The sequence below is a fragment of the Rhinoraja longicauda genome, chromosome 2 (genome assembly GCF_053455715.1).
Source record: "Rhinoraja longicauda isolate Sanriku21f chromosome 2, sRhiLon1.1, whole genome shotgun sequence".
In the NCBI taxonomy this organism is placed as follows: domain Eukaryota; kingdom Metazoa; phylum Chordata; class Chondrichthyes; order Rajiformes; family Arhynchobatidae; genus Rhinoraja; species Rhinoraja longicauda.
This window is the reverse complement of record NC_135954.1, coordinates 73,005,968-73,033,431: the sequence shown is the minus strand read 5'-3', so window position 1 is coordinate 73,033,431 and position 27,464 is coordinate 73,005,968. Positions and strand designations below refer to the sequence as shown.

The window sequence follows — 27,464 nt, the reverse complement described above, 5'->3', positions numbered from 1 at the left end:
GCCATGGAATGAACTCTGACCACACATTGTTAAATCTGTAAAATATTAAAAGTAATTAGTGGTCTTGAATGCCTAAAGGTGTTGCAACAGTAAGTGACCGTGAAAACTTAACTAATTAATTATAACAGCCTTGAATCTACAGTGACATGACAGTTCACAACTGAACACACAGTAATCTCACTCCTTAACAGTTTTGGCAAAAATAACAGGAAAAGATCAGGAATTGTCCAAGAATGTATTTCTTTCTCCCTATCTCCCAATTGCTTGTCATCATCTGATGAAGATTTTAGCCATAACTCTTCCTGAGCAAAGGGCTGAAGGCCAATGAAAATGCAGAGACTTCGAGACATCCTCTCCACTAAGGTTAAATATGGTCCCCTGCCCACCCCATCTGTAATTCCAATTTTGGCCTACCAGTTGACAGCTTATCAGCCTTTTGTTTGCCCTTTCCTCTCCCTCCCCCCCCCCCCCCCCCCTCCAATTCAGTAGCAGTCACATGTTCTTCTTTGTTTGCCTTTGACCAAAAACCTTCATCCTAACGACATATACCCCGTCACACCACCCCACTCTTTTCTTCACTCCTCAGCATGCTCCCAATCGTGATTTACCTTTTCCAGTCTCAGTTTGCCTACTATTGTTTCTTTGGCAACTATGAAAAATATGTTTATGTTTAATGCTAATTTTCATTAGTTCATGCCAACAATTTATAACCTATTCTTGTGCTGAAATATTTCGAATGCCCAGTGTTGTGAAATTTATTACACTGCCTTTTTGAAAACATTTTTTTCAGTGCTGGACCCAAAGGTGATAATGTCTATGAATGGAGATCAACAATCCTGGGCCCCCCTGGATCAGTATACGAAGGTGGCGTCTTCTTCCTTGACATCGTGTTCTCAGCAGAATATCCTTTTAAACCACCCAAGGTAAGAAGACTTTATAACAGTACTTCATATTGATGTCTTCTGTCTATAATTTGGTAGTATTGTTGGTTGCCATAATGGTTTAAATTGATCAAACTTTGTTACTGAAAGCTGAAAGTTATATTGAGTCCCTTTTCATTGAAGGATGCATGAGTTGTGATTCGTAAGTGGTGTGATATTACTATTGCCAATATGGCACAGTGTTGTTCATGCTGAGAATGATTGATACATTTGAGCTTTAGAACAATGTAAGGATTCTTGCAATGTTGCTGTCTATATCAATTCCCTTGTCAAGGATTCCAGTTCCCTCTAAGGAGCTGCATACCGAGATAATGAAATGTGCAAGTGGCGTTCCTGGGTTTCGCACTGCTTTTCTTCAGAGTATTTCATGATATCAGAAATTGATGTAGTATTCACATTTATCATTTGAAAACTGTGTTTGAAACTGCACATCTCCTTTAGATTTCCCTCCCTTTATCCCCACAGCCATCCCACATGTCACATTGTATGTTCTTTTAACAGCCCTCGATCACACAAAGAATTAGTCATTCTTATAGGAAGAATAAAAATAGCTTTGATCAGAATTATAAGGAATAATAATAATAATCACTCAAGTACCATTAATTTGGGGAAAATAATTTACTTTTTTTAAAGACTTGCCCACTTCATGTTTGTCCAGCTTCATTTTGGATTTGTGCGAGTCATATATTAATCCTGTGACTAAGCTATAATAACAACCGCCTGCAAAAGGAATTGTCAGAGAACATTTTTTTCTTTTTTTTGTAGTTTCTTGGCACAGAGGTACTGTGTGGTGGGGGGGGGGAGTCAGAGGACCCAGCGTGGGGGGACTGCCTTGAAGAACAATCAAGGACCCGGCGTGGGGGGGACCACCGTGAGGGATGGTGGGAGAACAAAGGGGGACCCGGTGTGGGGGAGGGGGCACTTTAGTTTAAGAATCCTCTGCCCAGGGGATAAGTCTGTGTTTGTTTGTTTGTTGTTCGTGCCAGTTTAGGTGTTGTGCACAAGGCAGCCAGCCAACAGTCGCTTGTTGTTTTCGTTTGTTTCGCACTTTTAATTTCAAGTTTTTGTATACCTTGTGTGTTGTGACTGTTGGCAGACCAATTTCCTTCGGGGATGAATAAAGTTTTATCGTATCGTATCGTGTAAACTTGTGTACAATGCAGTAAACAATGGACGCTCGGCTTGCAGTACTGCAGCCAAACCCTATTTCTGATTTATGGGCCTAAACAACAACTGCTTGCAGGCTGTTTGCATGAGTAAGCTGGTCCCGCTTTTCACACCTACCTTTTGCATAATTGCTCGTCAGCTCGTGTGACTGAATCTTAATCCGAAATGGAAATGATTTCTCTCTTTCATTCTTCCCCCATATACTCCCACCCTAACCACATATCCCATTAATAGCACAAGATTTTGATATTTGTGTCACAATTCATCCTGAGATAGAGATGATCAGATCACAGCACTGTTCTATACATACCACCATTCTTGATATGTAGAGAACAGTGTTGTGCCATTTTAATCAATTAAACTTATTTTCTGTGAATTTATTTTCTTTTTAGTTTAGTTTACTTTGAATTCTTATCAAAAACAGTGATTTTGAAACAGTAATGACAACCCCTCCTGCGTCCGTAAAGCACCATGGAATGCTAGAAACTTTGAAACAAATATAAAATGTAATCTGTATGTGAATGGAATGACCAGCTGATCCATCCCCAGCTCGCACCGTCTCCTCAGCCATTTAGAGCCCCGGTTTCCAACCCCACTCCCGTCTCTGCAGTCGTCTACAGACAGCACTCTATGGTCCGTTTACAGTAAATGCTCGTTATAATGGACCATAGCTCAGGGAGTGGTGTCCGTTATTGTCTGCAGATGTTGGTTAATAGATAAAAGGACACAGTGCTGGAGTAATTCAATGAGTCAGGATCTCTGCAGAACATGGATAGGTGACATTGGGACCCTTCCTCAGACTTTGAGTTACTCCAGCACTTTGTGCGGACCATCATTCGCCAGAAAATCGGTGTTCAACCTGTATATGTTATGATTTTGTATGCATTCACAGTCTGTGCGAGTAGTACTGTAAACAGTCAAATCATGTATGAAAATTCATGCAAATCCATGTGAATTCCTGTTCATTATTTAAGCACTGTCAACTCTGTAATTTATAATCAAAGGCTCATACACATTGTCTTATTGTCCTCTGCTGGAGCATGTTTCTGGCATATGTTATTGGGCACATGTTCATTAGAGCTTGCTTTCTTACTTTTCAAAACACGTGCTAATTTTTAACAAAATTGACAGGTCACTTTCCGGACGAGAATTTACCATTGCAACATCAACAGCCAAGGAGTGATCTGTCTGGATATCCTGAAGGATAACTGGAGCCCAGCATTGACGATCTCTAAGGTTCTTCTGTCAATTTGTTCACTTCTAACAGACTGCAACCCTGGTAAGAGGATTTATACTCTATCGTCTAATTTGATTTGCAGGAAAATAACTGCAGATGCTGGTACAAATCGAAGGTATCACAAAATGCTGGAGTAACTCAGCAGGTCAGGCAGCATCTCTGGAGAGAAGGAATGGGTGACTTTTCGGGTCGAGACCCTTCTTCGGCCTGATGTCAGTGGGGGGGCGGGACAAAGAAAGGATATAGGTGGAGACAGGAAGACAGTGGGAGAACTGGGAAGGGGGAGGGGAAGAGAGGGACAGAGGAACTATCTAAAGTTGGAGAAGTCAATGTTCATACCGCTGGGCTGTAAGCTGCCCAAGCAAAATATGAAGTGCTGTTCCTCCAATTTGCGGTGGGCCTCACTATGACACTGGAGGAGGCCCATGACAGAAAGGTCAGACTGGGAGTGGGAGGGGGAGATGAGGTGCTCAGCCACCGGGAGATCAGGTTGGTTAAGGCAGACTGAGCGAAGGTGTTGAGCGAAATGATCGCCGAGCCTGCGTTTGGTCTCACCGATGTAGAGAAGTTGACATCTGGAACAGCGGATACAATAGATGAGGTTGGAGGAGGTGCAGGTGAACCTCTGTCTCACCTGGAAAGACTGTTTGGATCCTTGGATGGAGTCGAGGGGGGAGGTAAAGGGACAGGTGTTGCATCTCCTGCGGTTGCAGGGGAAAGTGCCTGGGGAGGGGGTGGTTTGAGTAGGAAAGGACGAGTGGACCAGGGAGTTACGGAGGGAACGGTCTCTGCGGAACGCAGAAATGGGGAGGAGATGGGAAGATGTGGCCAATAGTGGGATCCCGTTGGAGGTGTTGGAAATGTTGGAGGATAATTTGTTGGATACGCTGGCTGATGGGGTCGAAGGTGAGGACAAGGGGGATTCTGTCCTTGTTACGAATGGGGGGAGGGGGAGCAAGAGCGGAGCTGCGGGATATAGAAGAGACCCTAGTGAGAGCCTCATCAAAAATGGAAGAGGGGAAGCCCCGTTTCCTAAAGAATGAGGACATCCCTGATGCCCTAGTGTGAAACACCTCATCCTGGGCGCAGATGCGGCGTAGACGGCGGAATTGGGAGTAGGGGATAGACTTTTTGCAGGAGACAGGGTAGGAAGAAGTGTAGTCCAGATAGCTGTGGGAGTCAGTGGATTTGTAGTAGATGTCAGTCACTAGTCTGTCTCCTGTGATGGAGATGGTGAGGTCCAGAAACGGGAGGGAGATGTCAGAGATGGTCCAAGTATATTTAAGAGCAGGATGGAAATTAATGGTGAAATGTATGAAGTCAGTCAGTTCTGCATGGGCACAAGAGGTAGCACCAATGCAGTCGTCAATGTAGCAGAGGTAGAGTTCGGGGATGGGGCCAGAGTACGCCCGGATCAGGGATTGTTTGACGTGCCCGACAAAGAGACAATGGGTGAGACAGAGGTTCACGTGCACATCCTCCAACCCTGTCCACTGCATCCGGTGTTTCCAATGTGGCCTCCTGTTCTTGGGCGAGACCTAGCTTCGACTTGGCGACTGTTTTGCTGAATACTTACATTCAGTCTGCCAAGGCCTGCTGCATCTCCCATTTGCTAACCATGTTAACTCCACTTTCTGTTCCCTTACTGACCCTTCTCTCCTGGACTTCCTCAATTACCAGAGTGAGGCCACACACAAATTGGACGAACAGCACCTCATGGGTGGCTTAAAACCCAATGGTATGAATATTGAATTCTGCAATTTTAGGTAACTACAAACCCACTTCTTCTACATAATAAACACAGTCAATTCGACCGGTCTGTGCCACATCTATATAATCTTTTGAAGGGGACAGTTCTTAATTTGGTCTTGATCTTCAAAGCCTATCAAGTTACAGGCTTTAGTGAATACTGAATAACAAAGTACCAGAGAACAACGGGCAGGGCCAGAGTATTCCAGAAGGTCAGGGCTACAAGTTCATAACTACTCTCATGCACCATGAGTGTTTGCCTTTTAGACAATAGACAATAGGTGCAGGAGGAGGCTATTCGGCCCTTCGAGCCAGCACCGCCAGTCAATGTGATCATGGCTGATCATTCTCAATCAGTACCCCGTTCCTGCCTTTTCCCCATAACCCCCTGACTCCGCTATCCTTAAGAGCTCTATCCAGCTCTCGAATGCATTCAGAGAATTGGCCTCCACTGCCTTCTGAGGCAGAGAATTCCACAGATTCACAACTCTCTGACTGAAAAAGTTTTTCCTCATCTCATTTCTAAATGGCCTACCCCTTATTCTTAAACTGTGGCCCCTTGTTCTAGACTCCCCCAACATTGGGAACATGTTTCCCGCCTCTAACGTGTCCAACCCCTTAATAATCTTATACGTTTTGATAAGATCTCCTCTCATCCTTCTAAATTCCAATGTATACAAGCCTAGTCGCTCCAGTCTTTCAACATATGATAGTCCCGCCATTCCGGGAATTAACCTGGTAAACCTACGCTGCACGCCCTCAATAGCAAGAATATCCTTCCTCAAATTTGGAGACCAGAAAGCCTTGTTGAAGGCTTTCTGAAGGCCACATCCACCGGCTCTCCCCTGTCAATCTACCTAGTTACATCCTCAAAAAATACCAGAAGATTAGTCAAGCATGATTTCCCCTTCGTAAATCCATGCTGACTCGGAACGATCCTGTTACTGCTTTCCAAATGCTCCACAATTTCGTCTTTTATAATTGACTCCAGCATCTTCCCCACCACTGATGTCAGACTAACTGGTCTATAATTTCCCATTTTCTCTCTCCCTCCTTTCTTAAAAAAGTGGGATAACATTAGCTGCCTTCCAATCCACAGGAACTGATCCTGAATCTATAGAACATTGGAAAATGATCATCAATGTGTCCACGATTTCTAGAGCCACCTCCTTAAGTACCCTGGGATGCAGACCATCAGGCCCTGGGGATTTATCAGCCTTCAGTCCCATCAGTCTACCCAATACCACTTCCTGCCTAATGTGAATTTCCTTCAGTTCCTCCGTCACCCTAGGATCTCTGGCCACTAGAACATCTGGGAGATTGTATCTTCCTTAGTGAAAACAGATCCAAAGTACCGGTTCAACTCGTCTGCCATTTCCTTGTTCCCCATAATTAATTCCCCTGCTTCTGCCTTCAAGGGACCCACATTTGCCTTGACTATTTTTTTCCTCTTCACATACCTAAAAAAGCTTTTACTACCCTCCTTTATGTTATTGGCTAGTTTACCCTCATACCTCATCTTTTCTCCCCGTATTGCCTTCTTAGTTATCTTCTGTTGCTCTTTAAAAGAGTCCCAATCCTCTGGCTTCCCACTCTTCTTTGCTATGTTATACTTCTCTTTTATTTATATGCCGTCCTTGACTGCCCTTGTCAGCCACGGGTGCCTCTTACTCCCCTTAGAATCTTTCCTCCTCTTTGGGATAAATTGATCCTGCAACTTCTGCTTATTCCCAGGAATACCTGCCATTGCTGTTCCACCATCTTCCCTGCTAGGGCCTCCTTCCAGTCAAATCTGGCCAGCTCCTGCCTCATGCCTCTGTAATCCCCTTTGCTATACTGTAATACTGACACTTCTGATTTTCCCTTCTCCCTCTCAATTTGGAGAGTAAAATGTATCATGTTATGATCACTGCCTCCTAATGGCTCTTTTACCTCGAGTTCCCTTATCAGATCAGGTTCATTACACAACACTAAATCCAGAATTGCCTTCTCCCTGTAGGCTCCAGTACAAGGTGTTCTAAGAATCCATCTCGGAGGCATTCCACAAACTCTCTTTCCTGGGGTCCAGTACCAACCTGATTTTCCCAGTCTACCTGCATTTTGAAATCTCCCATAACCACCGTAGCATTACATTTGCGACATGCCAATTTTAGCTCTTGATTCAACTTGCACCCTATGTCGAGGCTACTGTTTTGGGGCCTGTAGATAACTCCCATTAGGGTCTTTTTACCCTTACAATTCCTCATTTCTATCCATACTGATTCTACATCTCCTGATTCTATGTCACCCCCTGCAAGGGAGTGAATATCATTCCTTACCAACAGAGCGACCCCACCCCCTCTGCCCACCTGTCTGTCTTTTCCATACGTTGTGTACCCCTGAATATTCAGTTCCCAGCCCTGATCCTCTTGTAGCCATGTCTCTGTAATTCCCACAACATCATACTTGCCAATGTCTAACTGAGCTTCAAGCTCATCGACTTTATTTTTTATACTTCGCGCATTTAAATACAACACTTTAACTTTGATATTCACCTCCCCTCTCCCTGACCGTACTCTCTTATCCCATCTAGAACTTTCCTTCCCATTTATTCGAGAGTCCTTTGCAATTTCTCCTGTATTCGCTTCCCCTTTAACTCATCTTCATATTCCCAATTTGTCAACCCCTCCCCCCCCACTACTTAGTTTAAACCCACACGTGTAACACTAGCAAACCTGCCTGCCAGAATGTTTGGTCCCCTTGCTGTTAAGGTGTAACCCGTCCCTTTTGTACAGGTCACCCCTACCCCCAGAAAAGATCACAGTGGTCTAGAAATCTAAATCCCTGCTCCCTGCACCAGCCCCTCAGCCATACATTCATATTCCCGATCTCTCTGTTCCTGCCCTCACCAGCAGAGGTACAGGTAATAGTCCAGAGATAACCACCCTCAATGTCCTACTTCTCAGTCTTCTTCCTAACTCTGTAAACTCACGTTGCAGTACCTCCTTCCTCTTCTTCCTGACTTCGATCGTGCCCACATGCACAACTACTTCTGGTTAATCGCCTTCCCTCGCTAGGATGTTCTGAAGCCGGTCCGTGATGTCTTGAACCCTGGCACCAGGGAGGCAACAGACCATCCTCAAGTCCTGCCTGCCGCCACAGAATCTACTGTCCGTACCTCGGACAATGGAGTCACCCACTACTATGCCTCTTCCTGACTTCGGTCACTCCGGTCGAGTTTCCTTGCCTGGATTAGAGCCACCAACCTGTCCGCCGCTCGGACTGGAAGCGTCTTCTGCCCCGACAGCTCCCAAGAGGGTGTACATGTTTGCAATAGGCACAGCCACCGGGGTCTCCTGTAGTCCACGTTCACTCCCCTTTGAAACGGTCTCCCACCTTCGCTCACCTGGACCCTTGGCGTGACAGCCTCAAAGTAGGTCCTATCCAGGAAACTCTCACATTCCCAGATGGCCCTGAGGTCATCCAGCTGCTTCTCCAACTCCACCACATGTCCATTCATGAGCTGCACCTGGACACAGTTCTTGCCGGTGTGGCTCCCAGAAGCTCCAGCGGTTCCCTACCTTCCCACATCCTGCAGGAAACACATTGTACCAGCTTGTCTGCCATTACTTTAGTGTCAAAAAACAAATCAGGCTCAAAAACAAGTGTTTCCTCCTCGCCAAAGACCCACACTTTTCTCACAGGGCACTTCCTTCGACAGGGCCACACCCCTTGTGCAAGCCTTGTTTATATCAGTCACTAAATTGACCAATTTACCAGACTTTTAATTTAATTGATCAGCCAATCACCACACTATCCTGCCTTCCTCTGACTAGCTGGGAGGTATGTGCTTCACTGAATGACTGCTAGCGTCCCTTTGGCGCTCTTTTTTAAACGGACTTTTACCTGCAATTCACACTTACTTACTTTCAGCCAACGGTCGTCCTTGCTGCTACTGCTGCTCTCCCGACCTTTACTAGGGTTTCACAATAGGTAGATGTAAATGGCTAATGAGCAAGATCATAAGTTATAAATATAATTATAATCACATCAATACATCTAATTCAAGAGTAGAATTAAAAACGGAGAAGGGTTTAATACACCAGTGAGATTTGCATAGAATAGCAAGTAGCAGCTGTGAAGTGTATGACCAAATGAAGGGATTAGTCCAAGGTAAAGTAAGGGGATCATTGTTATGAAGGGTGATTTATTTTACTTTTATGTAGTTTTGAATGTTATCCCAGTTTCTGGCATGTATACAGAACTGCTTTCTGCAACATATGTGCCAGAACCAAAAGGGAAGCGAGTAACATTAGATTAAGTTCTTGGTAATGAGCCAGAATCCGTTAAAACTTAACAGTGCGAACTTCACTTTCCAGTGATCACAAAAATGAGTCTGTGCTTAAAAGAGAGAAATACAGAACACTTACAGAGTCAAGATTGGGCATGTTGGCTTCTATGTAATGATATAAGACATTCATTCTGTGGTTAACTGAGCAAAACTGCTGAAACCACAAAAGACAGTGAGAAAGTGACAAGTTCAATACAGGACCATATTGGACTAGAAATTATGTAGTACCTCTGTTCTTTTTGTGTTAGCCACTGCATGATCAGGTTGAAGGCCCATGCTGTGAACCAGAGTAGCATGGATTCCCTTTAAAACAGCCTCCTCTTCTACCCCTTTCTCATTCCACTCCCAAGTTAAACCCAATCCCCTCTTGCACCACAATTTCCAATTATTGATTACCATCTCTCCCACCATCAACCAAACTCCAACAGATGATCCTTCTACCCACCTGCCTTGATCACCACTTCACCACACCCCTGCCCACACCCTCCCTACAATTGTGATTTCTAACTCTCAATCTACCCTTTTCTCTCTTACGAGCAAGACCCTGGCCCAAGAGTGTGCAACCTAAATACATTATTTGTACAAATTTTGTTTAGCCAGGTACAATGCCTTGGAACAAATGTTAATTTATTTCCCAGCAGTTGGCCCAAGAACAGAATGTTAAGTGGCCTGTCACAAGCCATCTGATTATTGTGCCTTTACAGCATCAACCAGTTTGTAGAAAACATGGTCCTCTTAATGACCAAGGGGAAATTACCAGACCCTTCTGTTTGGGATGAAGGTGTTTGGCTCCAGAGAAGTTTCAATTGATCGGAATAAATCTGCCTGGATTTCAGTACGGTAGGTCAACACAATGGCGTAGTGGCATTGCAGCCTTGCAGCATCAGAGACCTGGGTTCAAACCAGACAATGGGTGCTGTCTATGTGGAGTTTGTATGTTCTCCCTGTGGCCATGTGGGTTTGCTCTGGGTACTCTGATTTCCTCCCACATTCCAAAGACGTACAGGATTGTAGATTAATTGGCTTCGGTAAAATTGTAAGTGGTCCCTAGTGTGGGATAGTACTAGTGTGTGGGGTGATCACTGGTCTATGCAGACTCGGTGGGCTGAAGGGCCTGATTCTGCGCTGTATCTCTTTCATCTAAAGGTTGTGCCTGATGAATTGATTACATTCTACGAAGACGCAATGGTGAGAATAGTGGCTGCTTATTATCATATATATCATATTTAGCTGATGATGTAAATCAATCATTTCCACTTGGAAAGCTGGTGTGGGCTTCACAATCCATTGGAAAAGGAGAAAAAGACAGGATTTCAGTCCCGGGTTAACTGTCCACTGGCAAATATTCCCGTTGAAATAAAATTGATTATGGTAACTTAGTCACTTATGCGGGATTATCTGACTATGTTGCTGCTTTATCGATGGAATGTGGGAGACGGGGAATGAGACATTTGTGCTATAATTCACGGTCTATCCCAAAGTAAAGTACTAACTAATCAGCATCTTGTGTTTCATTGCAGCGGATCCTTTGGTTGGGAGCATAGCCACACAGTATATGACTAACAGGGCTGAACATGACAGAATAGCAAGACAGTGGACCAAGAAATATGCCACATAAACTGGATGGTCATCAGTCCTACCGATATTTGTCTCTGATGGAAATGAGCTGCTCCTCATTGGAATGAAAAGGGGAAGGGGTTAAGGGTGAAGGGGTGGGGGAGGGGAATGGGACAAGCATTCCTATTACAGGTTTTAAATGCAACTGTCTTTTATTTGCATAAGTCTAGTCAGAACTCTTGATGAGCTTTGTTATTGTAGCTTAAACAATAAACTATTGATATGAATAGATAGGAAATTCACATGGAAAAGTTTGAAGATTATGACATGATATGTCATGCAAGACCCAGATTTGTTACTGAAATATTAAGTGATACCTCTTTACTGGTATGAGTTTTATTTGTTTGTGTCCACTGTGTTTGGTCAGAGTTTGAAAATACTTAACAATCAAAAAGCAGGAATTAAAACTGAATGGAAACGTAACCATTTTTAAGACCCAAATAGAATAATGGCCAGATATATATGGAATTGTCTTCATTCAGGGAATAAGAAATGAATTGGCAGAATATTTGCAGTTTGTGGGAACTGGTTTTAATTTACAGGAAGCATGGGAGAAATAAGTAAATTCAAAATCCTTTCAAGTAACAGTTTTGCCTTATTTAAACTAAGCATTGCGGCAGTTATAAAATGGGTCGATTGTTTCAATATTTTACACGGCTTTGGGCATTGTTTAAATTTACAAAATGTAATCTTAAAATGAATAGATTAAGGGCTGTGAGTCCAGAATGGTTTCCAATTCTACAAATATCTGTTTCGAAGCACAGTTATGTCAATGATCGTGCTGTAGTCAGAGTATTGTATTAAAATATGTATGGCTGCTTATTTGATGCAGAGAGTTCGCAAAAAGAAAAAGCTGCATCTTAATTCTAATTTTCTTTTAAAGACTTTAAGCAATGTTAGGTCTTGCGAATGAGTTGTTAGTAATTGAAATCCTTTCAAATCTGTCAGTTATTGTTACAACTCTATTGGCCCCATTCACATTACAAAATTAAAGAATGTTGACCTCTACCAAAGTTGTACAGCCACTGGTCTGTAACCACTGTAACTGCTGAGATTTTCTTTGGAAAAATTAGATTGCCAGATTGTTGTAAATCGCATGTTGTAATTAAAAACACTGATCAAGAAATGTTATTTAACGAGCAGTCGTTGAAAATCACATAAACCCTGCATTTGTTCCATAGACTTGGTTGGTTCTGCTGTTTGTGAATGTTCAGAATTTATAAAAGGCAGTTTGGAGGTACTGCTGTCGCTGGACACTTAAAAAACCCCAATTGTGAATCCTGTGTACATTAACACTAACACAGAACTAACCAATAAGTGGCTTCTGCAACTTAGTTTTACAGGGAAAAAATTGGTGTGTGCTCTGTGATGGCTCAAAATAACTTTTCATACATGGTATTAATGTGCATATCCCAAAACTGTTTAAAAGAGTTTATTATTCTTTAGAAAGTAGCTTTAAGATGTGTGGTGACACAATTAATGTATGTAAATAACTGAAAGTGTTACTGACTGACCAATGAATCAACATTTTCACTGCTTCCCCCACCCCTGCTCTCTGTTTATCATATGTTCACTGACTCTAACTACAATTAGTTGTCTCGTTGCAATGCCAGTCTTGAGCTTTGTTTTCTTGTTATGGTTATTCCAGTAACTGAGAGTCCTAATATTATAAATACACAACTGCTGCACATGATGCAAACCAGAAGGTAACAGACTCAATTTAAAATGTTGCTGAGTTGGTGAATCTCAGTGGAAGATCAACAAGATGCCTCATTAGACAAAGAGGAGCAAAATTAACCAGGTTCCAGGGTCCTACAGCTGCTTGCCATTTGGCAAACCCTGCGGGGAAGTGCATTTCTGCAGACTTTGCTTGCAATTATTTTGATATACGAACTTCTAAGGGTTAGATGAGGTACCACAAGCTGCTGCTACACTTGAAACTACACCAAGCAATATTGAAAAGTTTATTAAATTCTTCAGAACTTGCTTCACAATCTATCTCCCGAACGTAAGTAGATCAGGACTATTATTTTTGTTTATCCTTTCCATAGGTAATTGTTCCCAAATTGTTATCCAAATGTTACCATGAGATGCAAGTAATCTGAAAATAAACCATGGGACCGTAATGTTTAACTTTTTACAAGCCTTTTACAGACAAAAATTACAGACACAAAGCAGATACCTAAATGGTTAATTTTAGATTCAAGAAGGTTTATGCTCATTCCTTGGTATCTTGAGTACAAATATGTGTTCATAATATATTTTTTCATTGGGTAAAAAAATTCAGCACATATGTTTAAGTCATGCATATTAAGATTCGATCCAAGCTTTTTCACTCATGCTGATATTTTATTTTGCATACATCTGATACCAAGTTCCTCCTGAAGTCAAAACTACAGACTTATTGGAGCTTTTCTGTAATCCCATTTTGAAGATTGTCACTGTTTGATGAAAATCACCCAGGTTCTGAAATTATCCTAAGGGTGCTTCCGAGAGTTGCTGTCTGCCTTAAACCATTTGGAATTGCACAAAGAAGAAAGCAGAGGAAATAAAAATGGAGAAAAAAAATGCAGCCTCAAGCATGGAGTGGATATGGCTAGATCCCAGAGAGCATGTATTTATTTTATTTATTTTGTGTAATTTGAGATGTGAAATGAAATGTGGACGTTTTCACTCACAGATATTTCCCTTCAGACTCTGTTTTCTGTTTACTTGAAGATTCATCTTTTGCTTCTGTAGTATCTTTTCTGATTTTGAAGACAAATTTCAAAGCACTTTGTAATTGAAGAGTTTTGTTCATTTGAGTCATGAATTTCATTTCGTTTTTGGGAGGGGAGGACTCTAAGGGATAGGATTTGCTTGTATTTGGAAAGGAATGGATTATCCAGGAGATAAAGATGGAATTCATGGTGATTCAATCATTTGTATTTAGAATTGGCTGGCTTACCCATAGAAGACAGAGGGTAGTGGTGGGAAGGGTGTTATTCTGGATGGAGGCCTGTGGTGTTGTCTGGGACCTCGGTATTTTGTGATGTATATGTCTTGGATGAAAATGTAGATGGGTTGGTTAATAAATTTAAGGAACACAAAAATTAGTGGAGTTACAGTCAGTGAAGAAGACCATCAGCAGGACATAGATCAGCTACAGATATGGGTGGTGAAGTAGCAGATGGAGTTTATTTTGTGAGCTGTTGCACTTTGGGAGATCATATGTAAAAGGAAAGTATGCAGTTAATAGAAGGATCATAACAGCATTGATGTAGAGAGGAACCTTGGGATCCAAATCCATAGCTCTTGAAAGTAGCAACACAAGTAAATCGAGTGGTAAAAAAGGTTGAGGCATCGAGGATGTCAGGAACTTGTGTTGCAGCTTTATAAACCTTTAGCTAGGTTGCATCTTGGGTCTTGCGGCAGTTCTGGCCACCCGGTTACAGGAAGAATGTGGTGCCTCTGGAGATTAGATGCCAGGATGGGAGGAAATTGGCTATAAGGAGAGACTGGACAAACTTGGATTGTCAACTCTGGAGAGTTGGAGCTAAGGGAATTTTATAAAATTCTGAGAGGTGTAGATAGTCTGAATCTTTTTTCCCCAGGTTAGAAATATCAAATACTAGAGGGCATAGCTTTAAAATGAAGTAGGGGTGGGAGAAAGGGGGAAGAGTGGGGGTAGAAAGAGCCTTTAAAGGAGATGTGCATGTTTGTTACACGGTAAGTGCTTGGTGTCTGAACGTGCTGCTAGGGATGGAATTGGAAGCGGGTATAATGATGACATTTAAAAGGCTTTTAGATTAGGCGCATAGATATACAGGGAATAGAAGGACATGGTTCATGTGCAGGCAGAAGGGATTTGTTTAATTTGGCAATTCATTTAAAGCCAACCTGATGTGGTCCATTGTTCTAAATCTAATTAGTCTTAAATAGAGGACCTGGATGGTAATGATTTGAAAAGTGTTAATTAACAAGTGCTGAATTTCTCAAGTTCTCGATTTTGTACTGCGCTTGGTTTCAAAATTGTTAGCAGTATTAATGTTTTGAAGCTAATATTAAGATCATTTCTGAATTCTGTACTTCTACTGCAATTTGTATAGTCATAAAGTACATCCTGATTAATTTTCTTTGTTAATTAAAAAGAACATCAACAGCTTAAAAAACATCTGCTGGAAACACGCAGCACGTCAAAGATCAGATGAAGTGTTTTTGTCTTGAAACGTTCAGTCTGCTTCTACCTGCCCAGCTGAGCATTTTCTGTATTTTTTTGCTTTTCTGACCGATTGATTTTACCCTATGTGAATTTTTGATTTCCATTTATGATAGAACATTTAAATTTTTTTCTTGTTTTCTACTTCACTACCTGTTAAATTTAGAAGATTGTTTTATTTTACAAAAGAGAAATACTCAGGAGGTCAGCTAGCATCTGCAGAGAAAAGTCTAATGAAAAACCAATAACTGGAAACATTAGCTTTGTTTTTTCTCGTCTGATCACATGGCTTTTTTTTGTTTTTCTGCTGTGTATCCAGCCATATACCCCATTCCTACAGCTACTCTATTCCTTTCCACTTTACAATTCAACCAGCCAAGAATATAACCTAATGTAAACAACCACAACTCTTCATTGTGCATCACTGCAGGAGATAATAGTGATACAGATGGCACAATATGGACACGAGATGTCAGAATAAGAAAGCAGCCATTTAGCATTGTAAAGGAGGAAGGAATAGAGTAGCTATGGGAATGAGGGATATGGTTGGATGAAGAGAGGAAAAAGCAAAAAAAGAATAAAAACATTACACTATTCGGCAATATCAATGGAGAACGAGATCTCAGAATAAGAGAGTAGCCATTTAGCATCAGGATAAGACCTTTCTTCACTCAGCATTATGACGTAAAATTTCCACCCTCGGGTGCCAAGAGTGCTGAATCAAAGTGTATGTGTGGGACTGAAGATGGATTTTGTGGCACTGAGGCTCTATAAGGCGCTGGTCAGGCCGCATTTGGAGTACTGTGAGCAAATTCGGGCCCCATATCTGAGGAAGGATGTACTGGCTCTGGAAAGGGTCCAGAGGAGGTTTACAAGAATGAATCCAGGAATGAGTGGGTTGGCATATGATGAGCGTTTGACAGCACTGGGCCTGTACTCGCTGTAGTTTAGAAGGTTCAGGGGGAATCTCATTGAAACACAGAATAACGAAAGGCATAGATGGAGTTGATGTGAAAAGGATGTTTCCACTGGTGGGAGAGTCTAGGGCCAGAGGTCATAGCCTCAAAATTAAAGGGTGCTCTTTTAAAAATGTGAGGAGGAACGTCTTTAGTCAGAGGGTAGTCAATCAGTGGAACTCATTGCCAGAGGGCTGTGGAGGCCAGGTTGGATATTTTTAAGGCAAAGATAGACAAGTTCTTGATTAGAACAGGTGTCAAGGGTTATGTGGAGACAGCAGGAAAATAGGATTAGGTGACAGATCAGTCATGATTGAATGGCGCAGTAGACTCGTTTGGCCAAATGGCCTAATTCTACTCCTATAACTTGTGAATGTAACTGAAATTAAAAAGGGAGTGGAAATAAAGCTGATATAGACCTTCCTTGATTTTGTTTGATGGTGTAAAGCAAACTTGTGGGATTGTGCTGGAATTCCTATAGCTGTCTGTCATGTACCGACTGTTATGCTTAGAAGTGCCCAGGAACCAAACAGTTATATTCTGCAAATCAGATCATTTTGTGTCAGATAAATTGATTTAAAGACCAATCTCTCAGAGAATAATTGGATGTTTTTTTAAACCTGGTAACCTCGGTGATTATGGTTTTCCATTCTCAACAATAAAAACGACTCGGATGATGTATTGGGCAAGACCTGCATCTTCTGATTTCAGCATGATGTAAAACTTTAGAAAGTATGGATTTACCAGAGGTTCTAAGGAGTTGAAAGAGCAAGAAGAAAATGAAGTGAATGGTAAGGTTAATCTATATTATCTTAAAGAAGGTTCATGTATATCTGATTTATAAATGTATGATTTCATCTGTGAATTGCTGTAGCAAATTAGGCCATGTAATTCAAGCCAGGGTGTCAATGAGATGAGTTGAGTGCCTTTTATTGCTGAAGGAGCAGACTTGTTGAACACTCCCCATAACATCATTTGAATAGTGATAGCAAGAATTAACCTAGTTTCCCTTTGTGGCCAGTGGAAAGAGTTTCCAGAATTAAACATGAATCACACACTGCACAGCTTGGAAGCTGCTCTGGTCACCAAATCATTTCAAGGAACTCTACAGGATAGCTTGGGACCTCTCGCAACGGTAATGCTAAGTGTTTACATTCTTGTTGAAGATTTGTGTGGCTTGACTGTTACTATTTATCAGAATGGTAATGTGTCAAGCTACCAAGTGCCTAACTGCTGTATTGGATGAATTGCAGATGACTGCAACTGGAGATAACACATCATTGACAAAGCAGCTGGAGATGAATTCCTACAAAACTAAGCATAGGCTGACATTATTGTCCTCCAACAACCACAAACATTGTTTGTGTGAGATATTATTCCTTCCACTGGAATGATCCCCGTCCCCTTTTGGCCATATCGGAAAATCACAGGAAACCTGTGACATAAAAGGAAACGTTTGAGCAAATGGCAAACATCTAACAGCCTAATTCCATCTTTGTAGCCATACAGCGCAATCTTATGAAAAGGGTGAGCATACATCTCCACTGATATGCAGAACAATAATGGCTTGAGATTAATCAGTGTGCTTTGCTGAATTGAGGCCACTATTACTTTTTGCAAGTCGTGAACTGATCGTCTTTGTCAGTGAGTTATGCTATTTTGCGATTTTGTGCAAGGGTTGTATGTAAATTGCTTGATTATGACTTTTGGCTGTCGCTCAAGTCATGGTGTATGCTTGGCGAAGTTCCAGGGCAGTTGGTTTAATAAATCAACAGAGACTGGAATTGTTGTTCTTGCAGTCTTTTTGCCCAAGCCAGTGAAAGTATGTCTGCATGCAGCTAAGACAGAGTGGTCGGGTTTCCTCTTGGGAAAAGGAAGACATAAAACAGGACAAAGTGCTGGAAGAGTAGACAATGCAGTCTTATGTCTCCACGCAGCAATTCTTTAACCTCAACATAAGGGAGCTGTATGTTACATTCTAAACTTTTCCCTTGCATACATTGAGCCTGTCTCCAGAACCTTCTCCACGTGGTGACAACATTTCAATAAAGTCTTTCCAGAAACAAAGTGATAATCTTGATCACACCTCAATAAACAAGTGTTACAAGAAATGAACTGAATTTTCTTGAAACCAATGATGGGGTTTTGCCTGCCAAGAGGAAGTGACAAGAGACAAGCTGGAGCACACTGGGGAAAGGGACTGTGAAAATGCAAAAATCTAAAAATAGGGTGGAGAAAATCTTTAAATGGGAGCAGCAACATTAAATTATTTTTGTAGGGAAAAAATGTGCCACATTATGTCTGACTTTAAAGGCTTGCTGCAGGAATACATCATACCTTCTCACAGCTGAGTTTTAACAAAGAAAACAAAGTGCTGGTGCAACTCATCGGGTCAGGCAGTATCTGTTGAGGATTACACAGACGACATTTCAGGTCCGAACCATCTTCAGACATTTAAGTACTTGTTGTAGCACTTGAGTGTGATCTTCAGTTTGATGTGCACCTGAAATCTCAACAGATATTTGCAACTGTAAAAAATAACTCCTCAGAATGTACTGTTTCAAGGTCCGTATGATATTAAACGTTAAAAATTATGGGACTGCATACATGACGTCATTATTTTTGAATGAAGATGTGAGTGTGCATCCACTAACAACTTGTTTCAGCCAAATACAAGGTCCTGTGCTTTAACAGTATCTGCCATGACAAAACAGCAAGGACAGTGACTGTACAAGGACCAACGCCTGGCGATCTGTTCTCCATAACACAGAAGATAAGTTCAGTTAAGTTCAATGAAATTTCGTGGTTCTAGCAGAACTAGGTAGTCCATTTCTGCCTTAACAACTGTAGTTGTCTCCTTAACAGCAATAGTTTTGCGGTAGGAACTTGTATTTATGTTGTTCTTTAACAAAATATTCAAAGAAAATTCATAGGACTAATTAAATTAAATTTGTCACAAACCCACTTCAGTATATGTGGAGTGGATGATTGAAAACTTGTTCAATATATAAGGTTATAAAAAGTATCTGATGAGAGAGAGAGAGAGAGAGAGAGAGAGAGATTGGGACAGGAGATGGGTTGGTTGAGGGTGGTTTATGTCTATGGCAAAATAAAATGAAAAGTTTCTATGTTGTAAAGCTTTTTAGAACAGATGAAGTATTTTCTAAAAGTTATTCATTGTCATATAAGAAATTGCTGCAATCATCTGTGGTATCGATCAGATAATCGATTGGAGTGATATTCCCAGGTTCAGATGAGGAGTTCTGGCATGGATTCAGGAGGATTACAATGGGTTTCACAACTTCAAAGAGGGAAGGGAGATTACAAATTAGACCGCATTCGTGAGGAATAAAGGATTTTTTTGAGAGGTAATCTCGCATCCGAAGGACAATGGGATCAGGAAGGAAAGATGGGCATCAAAGTGAGGGAAATGGCAAATCTAATAGATAGATAAGAGGAATAGGCCTGAAACAGAAGCAATAAACATGTGGAGGTGGTGGCGGGGAATATGTTTGTGGTTTGGCTCTTTGTGTTATGGAAAGAAAGAAACAGATGCAGCAAACACAACTAACAAGATCACCCAGGGCCTAGTGACAAAGAACCCCATTGAAATTACTGAAATATTAATAGAATAGGACCTCTTGGCCCAGTTTTGGATGTGATGCTGGCCTCTTCCATCTTCCTTTTGGATTACTCTGTAATCCACAGTCTACATTTTGGTCTTAAATTGAACTGTTCCTATATGTTGAAAAGGACTGACTTCCTTTCAAACTGTTTCTTACAGTATTGAAACAACAATGTAGTGTGACTTTTACATGCTTCCAAAAATTTAAGTTTTGTTCTTTGGTAAGGAAAAACTTGAGAAATCACTTCTTGTGTCAACATTTCCTATAAACATCTAATTTATTAATTAACGTATAATAAAATCATTTTGCAAAAGGCTTATCTTTCAACTATGATGATGTAGGTATCCCTGATATTCAAAAATAACAATCAATTAAGTAATAATTTAGGTTATTATTACCTAATCAATTAAGTAATAGTTTAGGTTACATCTGAATATTGCCTTGGAAAATCTCAGAACGGAGCTGAACCCACTTTAGAATCAACATTTGCAGAGACTAAATGGGCAATGATTCAGCATGAATTAGTGGCGTTAATTGGTCATAATGATTGTGTAAACCTGGCTGCTTGCAAGCTGTGAAGAACTCAGTGATGTCAATATTTATGAATGATTATATGCAGCCGGATCAGCTCAACAGATGAAAGGTGTTAATTAGATGACTGATTAAACTGAGCCTTCAAAATGTCATAGTGCGATTCCTAGGGCAAATTATCCAAATCAGTGCAAAAGATTGAAATTTTAGATGTATATTGAATGCATGTCAAGGTTATGTGATTTAAAATATATATATCTGATTAAAAGTGTGCGCTAAAACTGATCCTGCCCACAACACAGTTTGTGCCCCAGGACAAATGAATCACCTGTGTAAATGTCATTTAAAAATGCAGCTTTAAAGTGAGTCAAGAGTGATTAAATGTCAATTGCACAAGGACCAAAACAATGAAATCCGTACTTGCTGCAGCTTTACCAGCACATTAAACTTAACAACACAACAAATAAATATGCAGAAATTCTAGGTAAACCAGACAAAGATGGTCCAGAAACAAAAGTACCAAAAAGCCTTAGTGCAAAGTCCATGGTAGGTGTGCATTGTAGTTCAAGAGCTTCACAGTTAATTGGAAGAAACTATTCTTGAAGTTGGAGTTAATTGTTCTTGTGTGTCTGTACCACCATCCCATTGGTAGCTGCGAGATGAGAGTGTGACCAGGACGGTGTGGGTCTTTGGAGCAATCAGCTGCCTTGAGGCAGTACTTCCTGGAACTACCTTCAATTTGGGGAGTGGAAGAAAGGTCACTAACTATGATACACTGGGTACTGTGCATGACTCTGCGGAACCACCTCCTATCTTCCACCCCACCAGCCAGCAGATCCAACAGATCATCCGCCAACATTTCCGTCACCTACAACGGGACCCCACCACTGGCCATATCTTCCCATCCCCTCCCCTCTGCGTTCCGCAGAGACTGTTCCCTCCGTAACTCCCTGGCCCACTCGTCCCTTCCTACCCAAACCACCCCAACCCCGGGCACTTTCCCCTGCGACTACACGAGATGCAACACCTGTCCCTTTACCTCAACTCCATCCAAGGACCCAAACAGTTTCCAGGTGAGACAAAGGTTCACCTACACCTCCTCCAACCTCATCCTATTGCATCCGCTGCTCTAGATTCCAACTTATTTACATCAGCGAAACTAAGCGCAGGCTCGGCGATCGCTTCGCTGAACACCTGCGCTCGGTCCGCATTGACCAAACTGATCTCCCGGTGGCCGAGCACTTCAACTCCCCCTCCCATTCCCAGTCTGACCTTTCTGTCATGGGCCTCCTCCAGTGCCATAGTGAGGCCCACTGGAAATTGGAGGAACAGCACCTCATATTTCGCCTGGGTAATTTGCAGCCCAGTGGTATGAACATCGACTTCTCCAACTTTAGATAGTTCCTCTGTCCCTCTCTTCCCCTCCACCTTCCCAGATCTCCCTCTATCTTCCTGTCTCCACCTATATCCTTCCTTTGTCCCGCCCCTCTGACATCAGTCTGAAGAAGGGTCTCGACCCGAAACGTCGCCCATTCCTTCTCTCCCGAGATGCTGCCTGACCCGCTGAGTTACTCCAGCATTTTGTGAATAAATACCTTCGATTTGTAACAGCATCTGCAGTTATTTTCTTATACACCTCCTAACTTGAATGTTCGAATTACGGAATTAGGCTGTGATGCAACCAGTCACTAGGCTGTGATGCAACCAGTCGATCTGTAGAGGTTAGATAAAGTATTTGGTGACATGCCAACATGCATTAATGTGCTGGGCCTATGATAGATCCTCAGTGAGGTATATGCCTTGGAACTTGAAGCTGTTGACTCCAGACCCGGTCCACCAATGAAGACGGGTGCATGACAAACTAGCTACTTGGTCTTACTGACATTGAGAGCACAATTGTCATTTTGGCACCACTCAACCTGATTATCTTTCCTGTACTTTGGATGAATAATGGGTGACAGGAGTCAATGACAGTGATTTTATTCATTGAATTTAAATATGGTAATGGACCTGTGTCTGGCTACAACAGTCATGGGTATAAAGAGAGCAGAGCAGGGAAATGAGCACACAGCCATGAGATGCTCCCTTTGTTTATGGTTAGCGAGGAATTGGCGGTGTTGCCAGTCCATACTAATTTAGGTCTTTCAATGAGGAAGTAGCTCTTAAAATTGAGTTTTTGCAAAAAAAGAAAATGCCATCATGTATTTTTTTTAAACCTGTCACTGTATACCAACATCAACAAGTAGTTCTGTATAATATTTTGTGTTTTTCAGTTTTTCGTTTCGAGATACAGTGTGGAAATGGGTCTTTCGACGCACCGACCAACGAACCCCACACAGCACTATCCTACACACACTAGGGACAATTTACACTTATACCAAGCCAATTAACCTACAAACCTGTACGTCTTTGGAGTGTGGGAGGAAATCAAAGATCTCTGAGAAAACCCACGTGGTCACGGGGAGAACGTATAAACTCCGTACAGACAGCGCCAGTAGTCGGGATCGAACCCAGGTCTCCGGCGCTGAAAGGCAGCAACTCTAGCACTGCGCCACGGTGCCGCCCTGTTACGTAAAATATAATTTTGTATTTCCTTACGACATGGAAGGAAGTAATTTGGCCCATTGGGTGTATGTCTTATGTTGGAGGAACCTATCAGTTCTATTCCATTTGTTTCCTGTAACCCATTCTCTAGTACATTTCCATCAAGTCTCTACTACTTCTCCTAGCACCAACCTACCAATTATTCTTCCAAGTAGCATGTCTTTGGTGTGTGGGAGGAAGCTGCGGTACCCAAAGGATAATCTGCAAATTCTACATACACACGAAGGTCGGAAGTGAACCGGAGTCATTGGAGATGTATTTACTGATTAAAAATACTAACTTTGGGGAGAAACATATTTCCAAGAGTATTAGTAAAACTGCACCGCACATTAATCCAAGGAATATTTTAAATACTTTAAGTTTTGAAATTCTGCCTGTTGTGCTGAATTATTATTATATATGTAAATGAGGCGGAATGGAGTTACCGCAACAACAAAAAAATCACTTCGCAAAATGAAAATTTTGTACCCACATTGCCTGACTATTTACGATATACATTAATGACTTAGACGAAGGGATTAAAAGTACCATTAGCAAATTTGCAGATGATACTAAGCTGGGGGGTAGTGTGAATTGTGAGGAAGATGCAATAAGGCTGCAGGGTGACTTGGACAGGTTGTGTGAGTGGGCGGATACATGGCAGATGCAGTTTAATGTAGATAAGTGTGAGGTTATTCACTTTGGAAGTAAGAATAGAAAGGCAGATTATTATCTGAATGGTGTCAAGTTAGGAGGAGGAGGGGGAGTTCAACGAGATCTGGGTGTCCTAGTGCATCAGTCAATGAAAGGAAGCAAGCAGGTACAGCAGGCAGTGAAGAAAGCCAATGGAATGTTAGCCTTCATAACAAGAGGAGTTGAGTATAGGAGCAAAGAGGTCCTTCTACAGTTGTACCGGGCCCTGGTGAGGCCGCACCTGGAGTACTGTGTGCAGTTTTGGTCTCCAAATTTGAGGAAGGATATTCTTGCTATGGAGGGCGTGCAGCGTAGGTTCACTAGGTTAATTCCCGGAATGGCGGGACTGTCGTATGTTGAAAGGCTGGAGCGATTGGGCTTGTATACACTGGAATTTAGAAGGATGAGGGGGGATCTTATTGAAACATATAAGATAATTAGGGGATTGGACACATTAGAGGCAGGAAACATGTTCCCAATGTTGGGGGAGTCCAGAACAAGGGGCCACAGTTTAAGAATAAGGGGTAGGCCATTTAGAACGGAGATGAGGAAGAACGTTTTCAGTCAGAGAGTGGTGAAGGTGTGGAATTCTCTGCCTCAGAAGGCAGTGGAGGCCAGTTCGTTGGATGCTTTCAAGAGAGAGCTGGATAGAGCTCTTAAGGATAGCGGAGTGAGGGGGTATTGGGGAGAAGGCAGGAAGGGGGTACTGATTGAGAGTGATCAGCCATGATCGCATTGAATGGCGGTGCTGGCTCGAAGGGCTGAATGGCCTACTCCTGCACCTATTGTCTATTGCCTCCCGACATAGGTGCTTTAGCACATCGCACTGAACATTTCTCTTAGTCACAAGGCTTTCCTGGGTTAGGGGATTGAAAGCTGTGTCAGCCAAATCCATATAACAACAAAGGGACAAAAGCAATGCAGGCTCCTTGCACCTGTATCTTCTTTCAGCTGGACCACTGCTAATCTGAATCTTGATTCTTTTAGTTGGCTTGTTTCACAATCACTTAACAAGAATCAAAGTCTCACACTTTCAATTTTGAGCAATAATATAACCAACAACTTTTTTGAAAAAAAAGGTGATCTCAATTTACCCATTTTTACATGAAAGGTACACATCCTGAAATTACTGAACATCCTAAATGATTAAGTTTCTACTCCCTTCAAGGCTTCCAACCATGGAGAGCAGATATTTTACTCTCTCAATTACCTTAATCACCTTAAATAAATTAGATCATCCCTTAATCCTCTATAAGCAAGGGAAAGCAAACTACACTCTGCAATCTGCTGTTGTAATTGAACCCTTTTAGCCCCAGTAATATTTTAGTAAATCTACACTGCATCCCCTACAAAATCCACATGTCCCTTGGAAACAGAGTAATAACAGTATAATAGAATTGTGTCTGTATGCTTCAGTCTTTATCTCTGGTTTATTCTGTCTTGTTCCAACCCCTCCCCGCCATCCTTTTCATCCCATTGCCTCAGTTAGTTACTATTATTATTTCTGAGAGACAGAATTGTCGTTTTTCCTTTCAAGGTTTTCTAAATCAAATGCTACTCTACTGCAAGTGCAAGAAAACTTAGCACTGTGGTAGATACAAACATAGCTGAATATGGCACAATGTAGGGAAGGAGCAGCACAAGGCTATAATAAAAAGAGCAAAAACGAGCCACAGGATTTCCTTATGGAGGGATGAATTGAAAAGCACGCGAGTTTTTGCTTAAACCTTTTTAAGAGCACACTCAGAACACTGCATCTGGTTCTGGTTATCTCATATAAAGGAAATGGAGAAACAAGAAAGAGTGTAGGGGAGATTTATAAACAGAATAGTAGATATGCGGCAAAGGGTGAAAAGACGAAGAGCAAACAAGGTCGTGAAGAAGTCGTCAAAATCATTAAGCGTTTTGATAGTCACAGGGGTAATGCTCATCATTTCCTTTTCCTAAATACTTAAATTTGGAACAAAGGAAGGTTATTAGAATTGAATAACAGAATAAGCTTGAAGGGTTGAAAACGCAAGTCATATCCCCATGTTCCTAGATCCTCCTAATGTCTGCACTACTCCCGGCAATTAGTTCAGAGGCATTTATCTTCAGGGGTCCCTTTCAAGTGATCATTCCTCGTTTACCTCAGTGAGTGTGCAGCAGATAGATAAAGGGATTTCCTTTAATTGCCAAGGCAGACTCGCTCTGTAGAGCACAAATCCTGCAGAGAAACCATGCAGTTACAGGATTGGTCCCATTCCAGAATCACAGTGGGACCATGCCCAAAGGGGAATCCATGCCTCCCATCACCACAAGCCCCTAATTCCCACCAGCATAGGTGTTCTATCTGACAGCTCCAGTTGAATAGATAATATCAAAGCTTTCCATTTCTAAGATTTCACAAACTAAAAATCACAAAAAGATATTGATTTAAATTTATTTTCTTGGATAAACATAAGCTTCAAATGTTTTTATTATTTGAAAAACTGGCTCTCTAGGTGTTTTTCTGTATCTTGTCCAATCAATTTTAGATATAGTACAGATACACCATCAACTGCTGTTCAAAAATTTTGCCCGAGTCCAGTCCACAACCTCAAGTACATGCAAATGTATGGCAACCATGCCTTATCACCGATTCTCCAATCAATATCATCCTGTTTTCCATCCTGGGAAAGAAAGGCTTAGTGTATGGCATCTGAGTGAGACCATACCTGGAGTACTGCATACAGTTTTAGTCCTCTTATCCATGGATGCACTTGCCATATTGGGAGTACGTGAAGATTCACTTGATTGGTTCCGGGGATGGCAGGTTTACAATATGGGAGAGATTATGGGGACTATAAATGTATTCTTTAGAATTTAGAAGAAAGATTTTTGGACTTGAGATAAAAATAAAGTTTTTTCACCTGACTGAGGAGTCTGAGACTTGTGGGCACATTCTGCGAGTTTCAGCAATTTCAGACTGAGATGAGAAGAGATTTCTTCACTCAATTTGGTTCTGGACCTTTAAAATTCTGTTGGAAGGAACTGCAGATGCTGGTTTATCATATCATATCATCTATATACAGCCGGAAACAGGCCTTTTCGGCCCTCCAAGTCCGTGCCGCCCAGCAATCCCCGTACATTAACACTATCCTACACCCACTAGGGACAATCTTTTTTATTAATTTTTTTTTAATTTTTTACATTTACCCAGCCAATTAACCTACATACCTGTACGTCTTAAACTGTACGTTTTGATAGACACAAAAAGATGGAGTAACTCAGCGGGACAGGCAGCATCTCTGGAGAGAAGGAATGGGTGATGTTACGGGTCAAAACCCTTCTTCAGACTTTAAAATTCTGTATGTCATTGGGCTATGGAGTCTCAATTGTAATCTTCATTTAAAACTGAGATTAATTGATACCTGAATATTAAAGGAAATCAAGGGATGGGGAAATATTTGAATACTTAAAAATTATGCTTATGTGAGAGATCATAATTAAATCACGGGTCAGGTTCAAATGGCCAGAAGACCTATTATGTTAAGTTGACTTCACACATTATGTCCATCCATGCTCAGTAACATTCTTTTCCTTTGCCCTGCTTTATATTTGTGGTTTATATGAATGGGCACATGATATAACCTGTGGCGCTTGCATCTTGGGAACTTGCCCATTGCAAAGAAGTCTTATTGTCTGAATGTCCGAAACTGTAGCTCAATAACAAATATCCCATTGTAGGGTGTGTATGTTTGGAAAATATTGTTGTTTTGAATGCAGCAGTAAACTGAGAACTGATTCACTTGAATAATCCCTGCAATAGCTTGAATGGACTAGAAACAAAAAAGCCAAATTCCTTCCAGCTGGGA

The 27,464-nt window shown here is 41.6% G+C and overlaps 1 protein-coding gene across 4 annotated transcripts in view; it reads left to right on the top strand.

Annotated features, from left to right (window-relative positions):
- The window catches only part of ube2e1 (ubiquitin-conjugating enzyme E2E 1), an 82,988-nt gene extending 71,862 nt beyond the window's left edge, over window positions 1-11,126 (top strand). For all 4 annotated transcript variants that reach the window (XM_078421205.1, XM_078421196.1, XM_078421213.1 and 1 more), the window contains 3 exons: window positions 791-923; window positions 3,240-3,387; window positions 10,945-11,126. In XM_078421205.1, coding sequence (XP_078277331.1) covers window positions 791-923; window positions 3,240-3,387; window positions 10,945-11,042 — 379 coding nt within the window. In that variant the 3' untranslated portion in view covers window positions 11,043-11,126. The remainder of the gene's footprint in view (window positions 1-790; window positions 924-3,239; window positions 3,388-10,944) is intronic.
- Window positions 11,127-27,464: the final 16,338 nt, after the last annotated feature.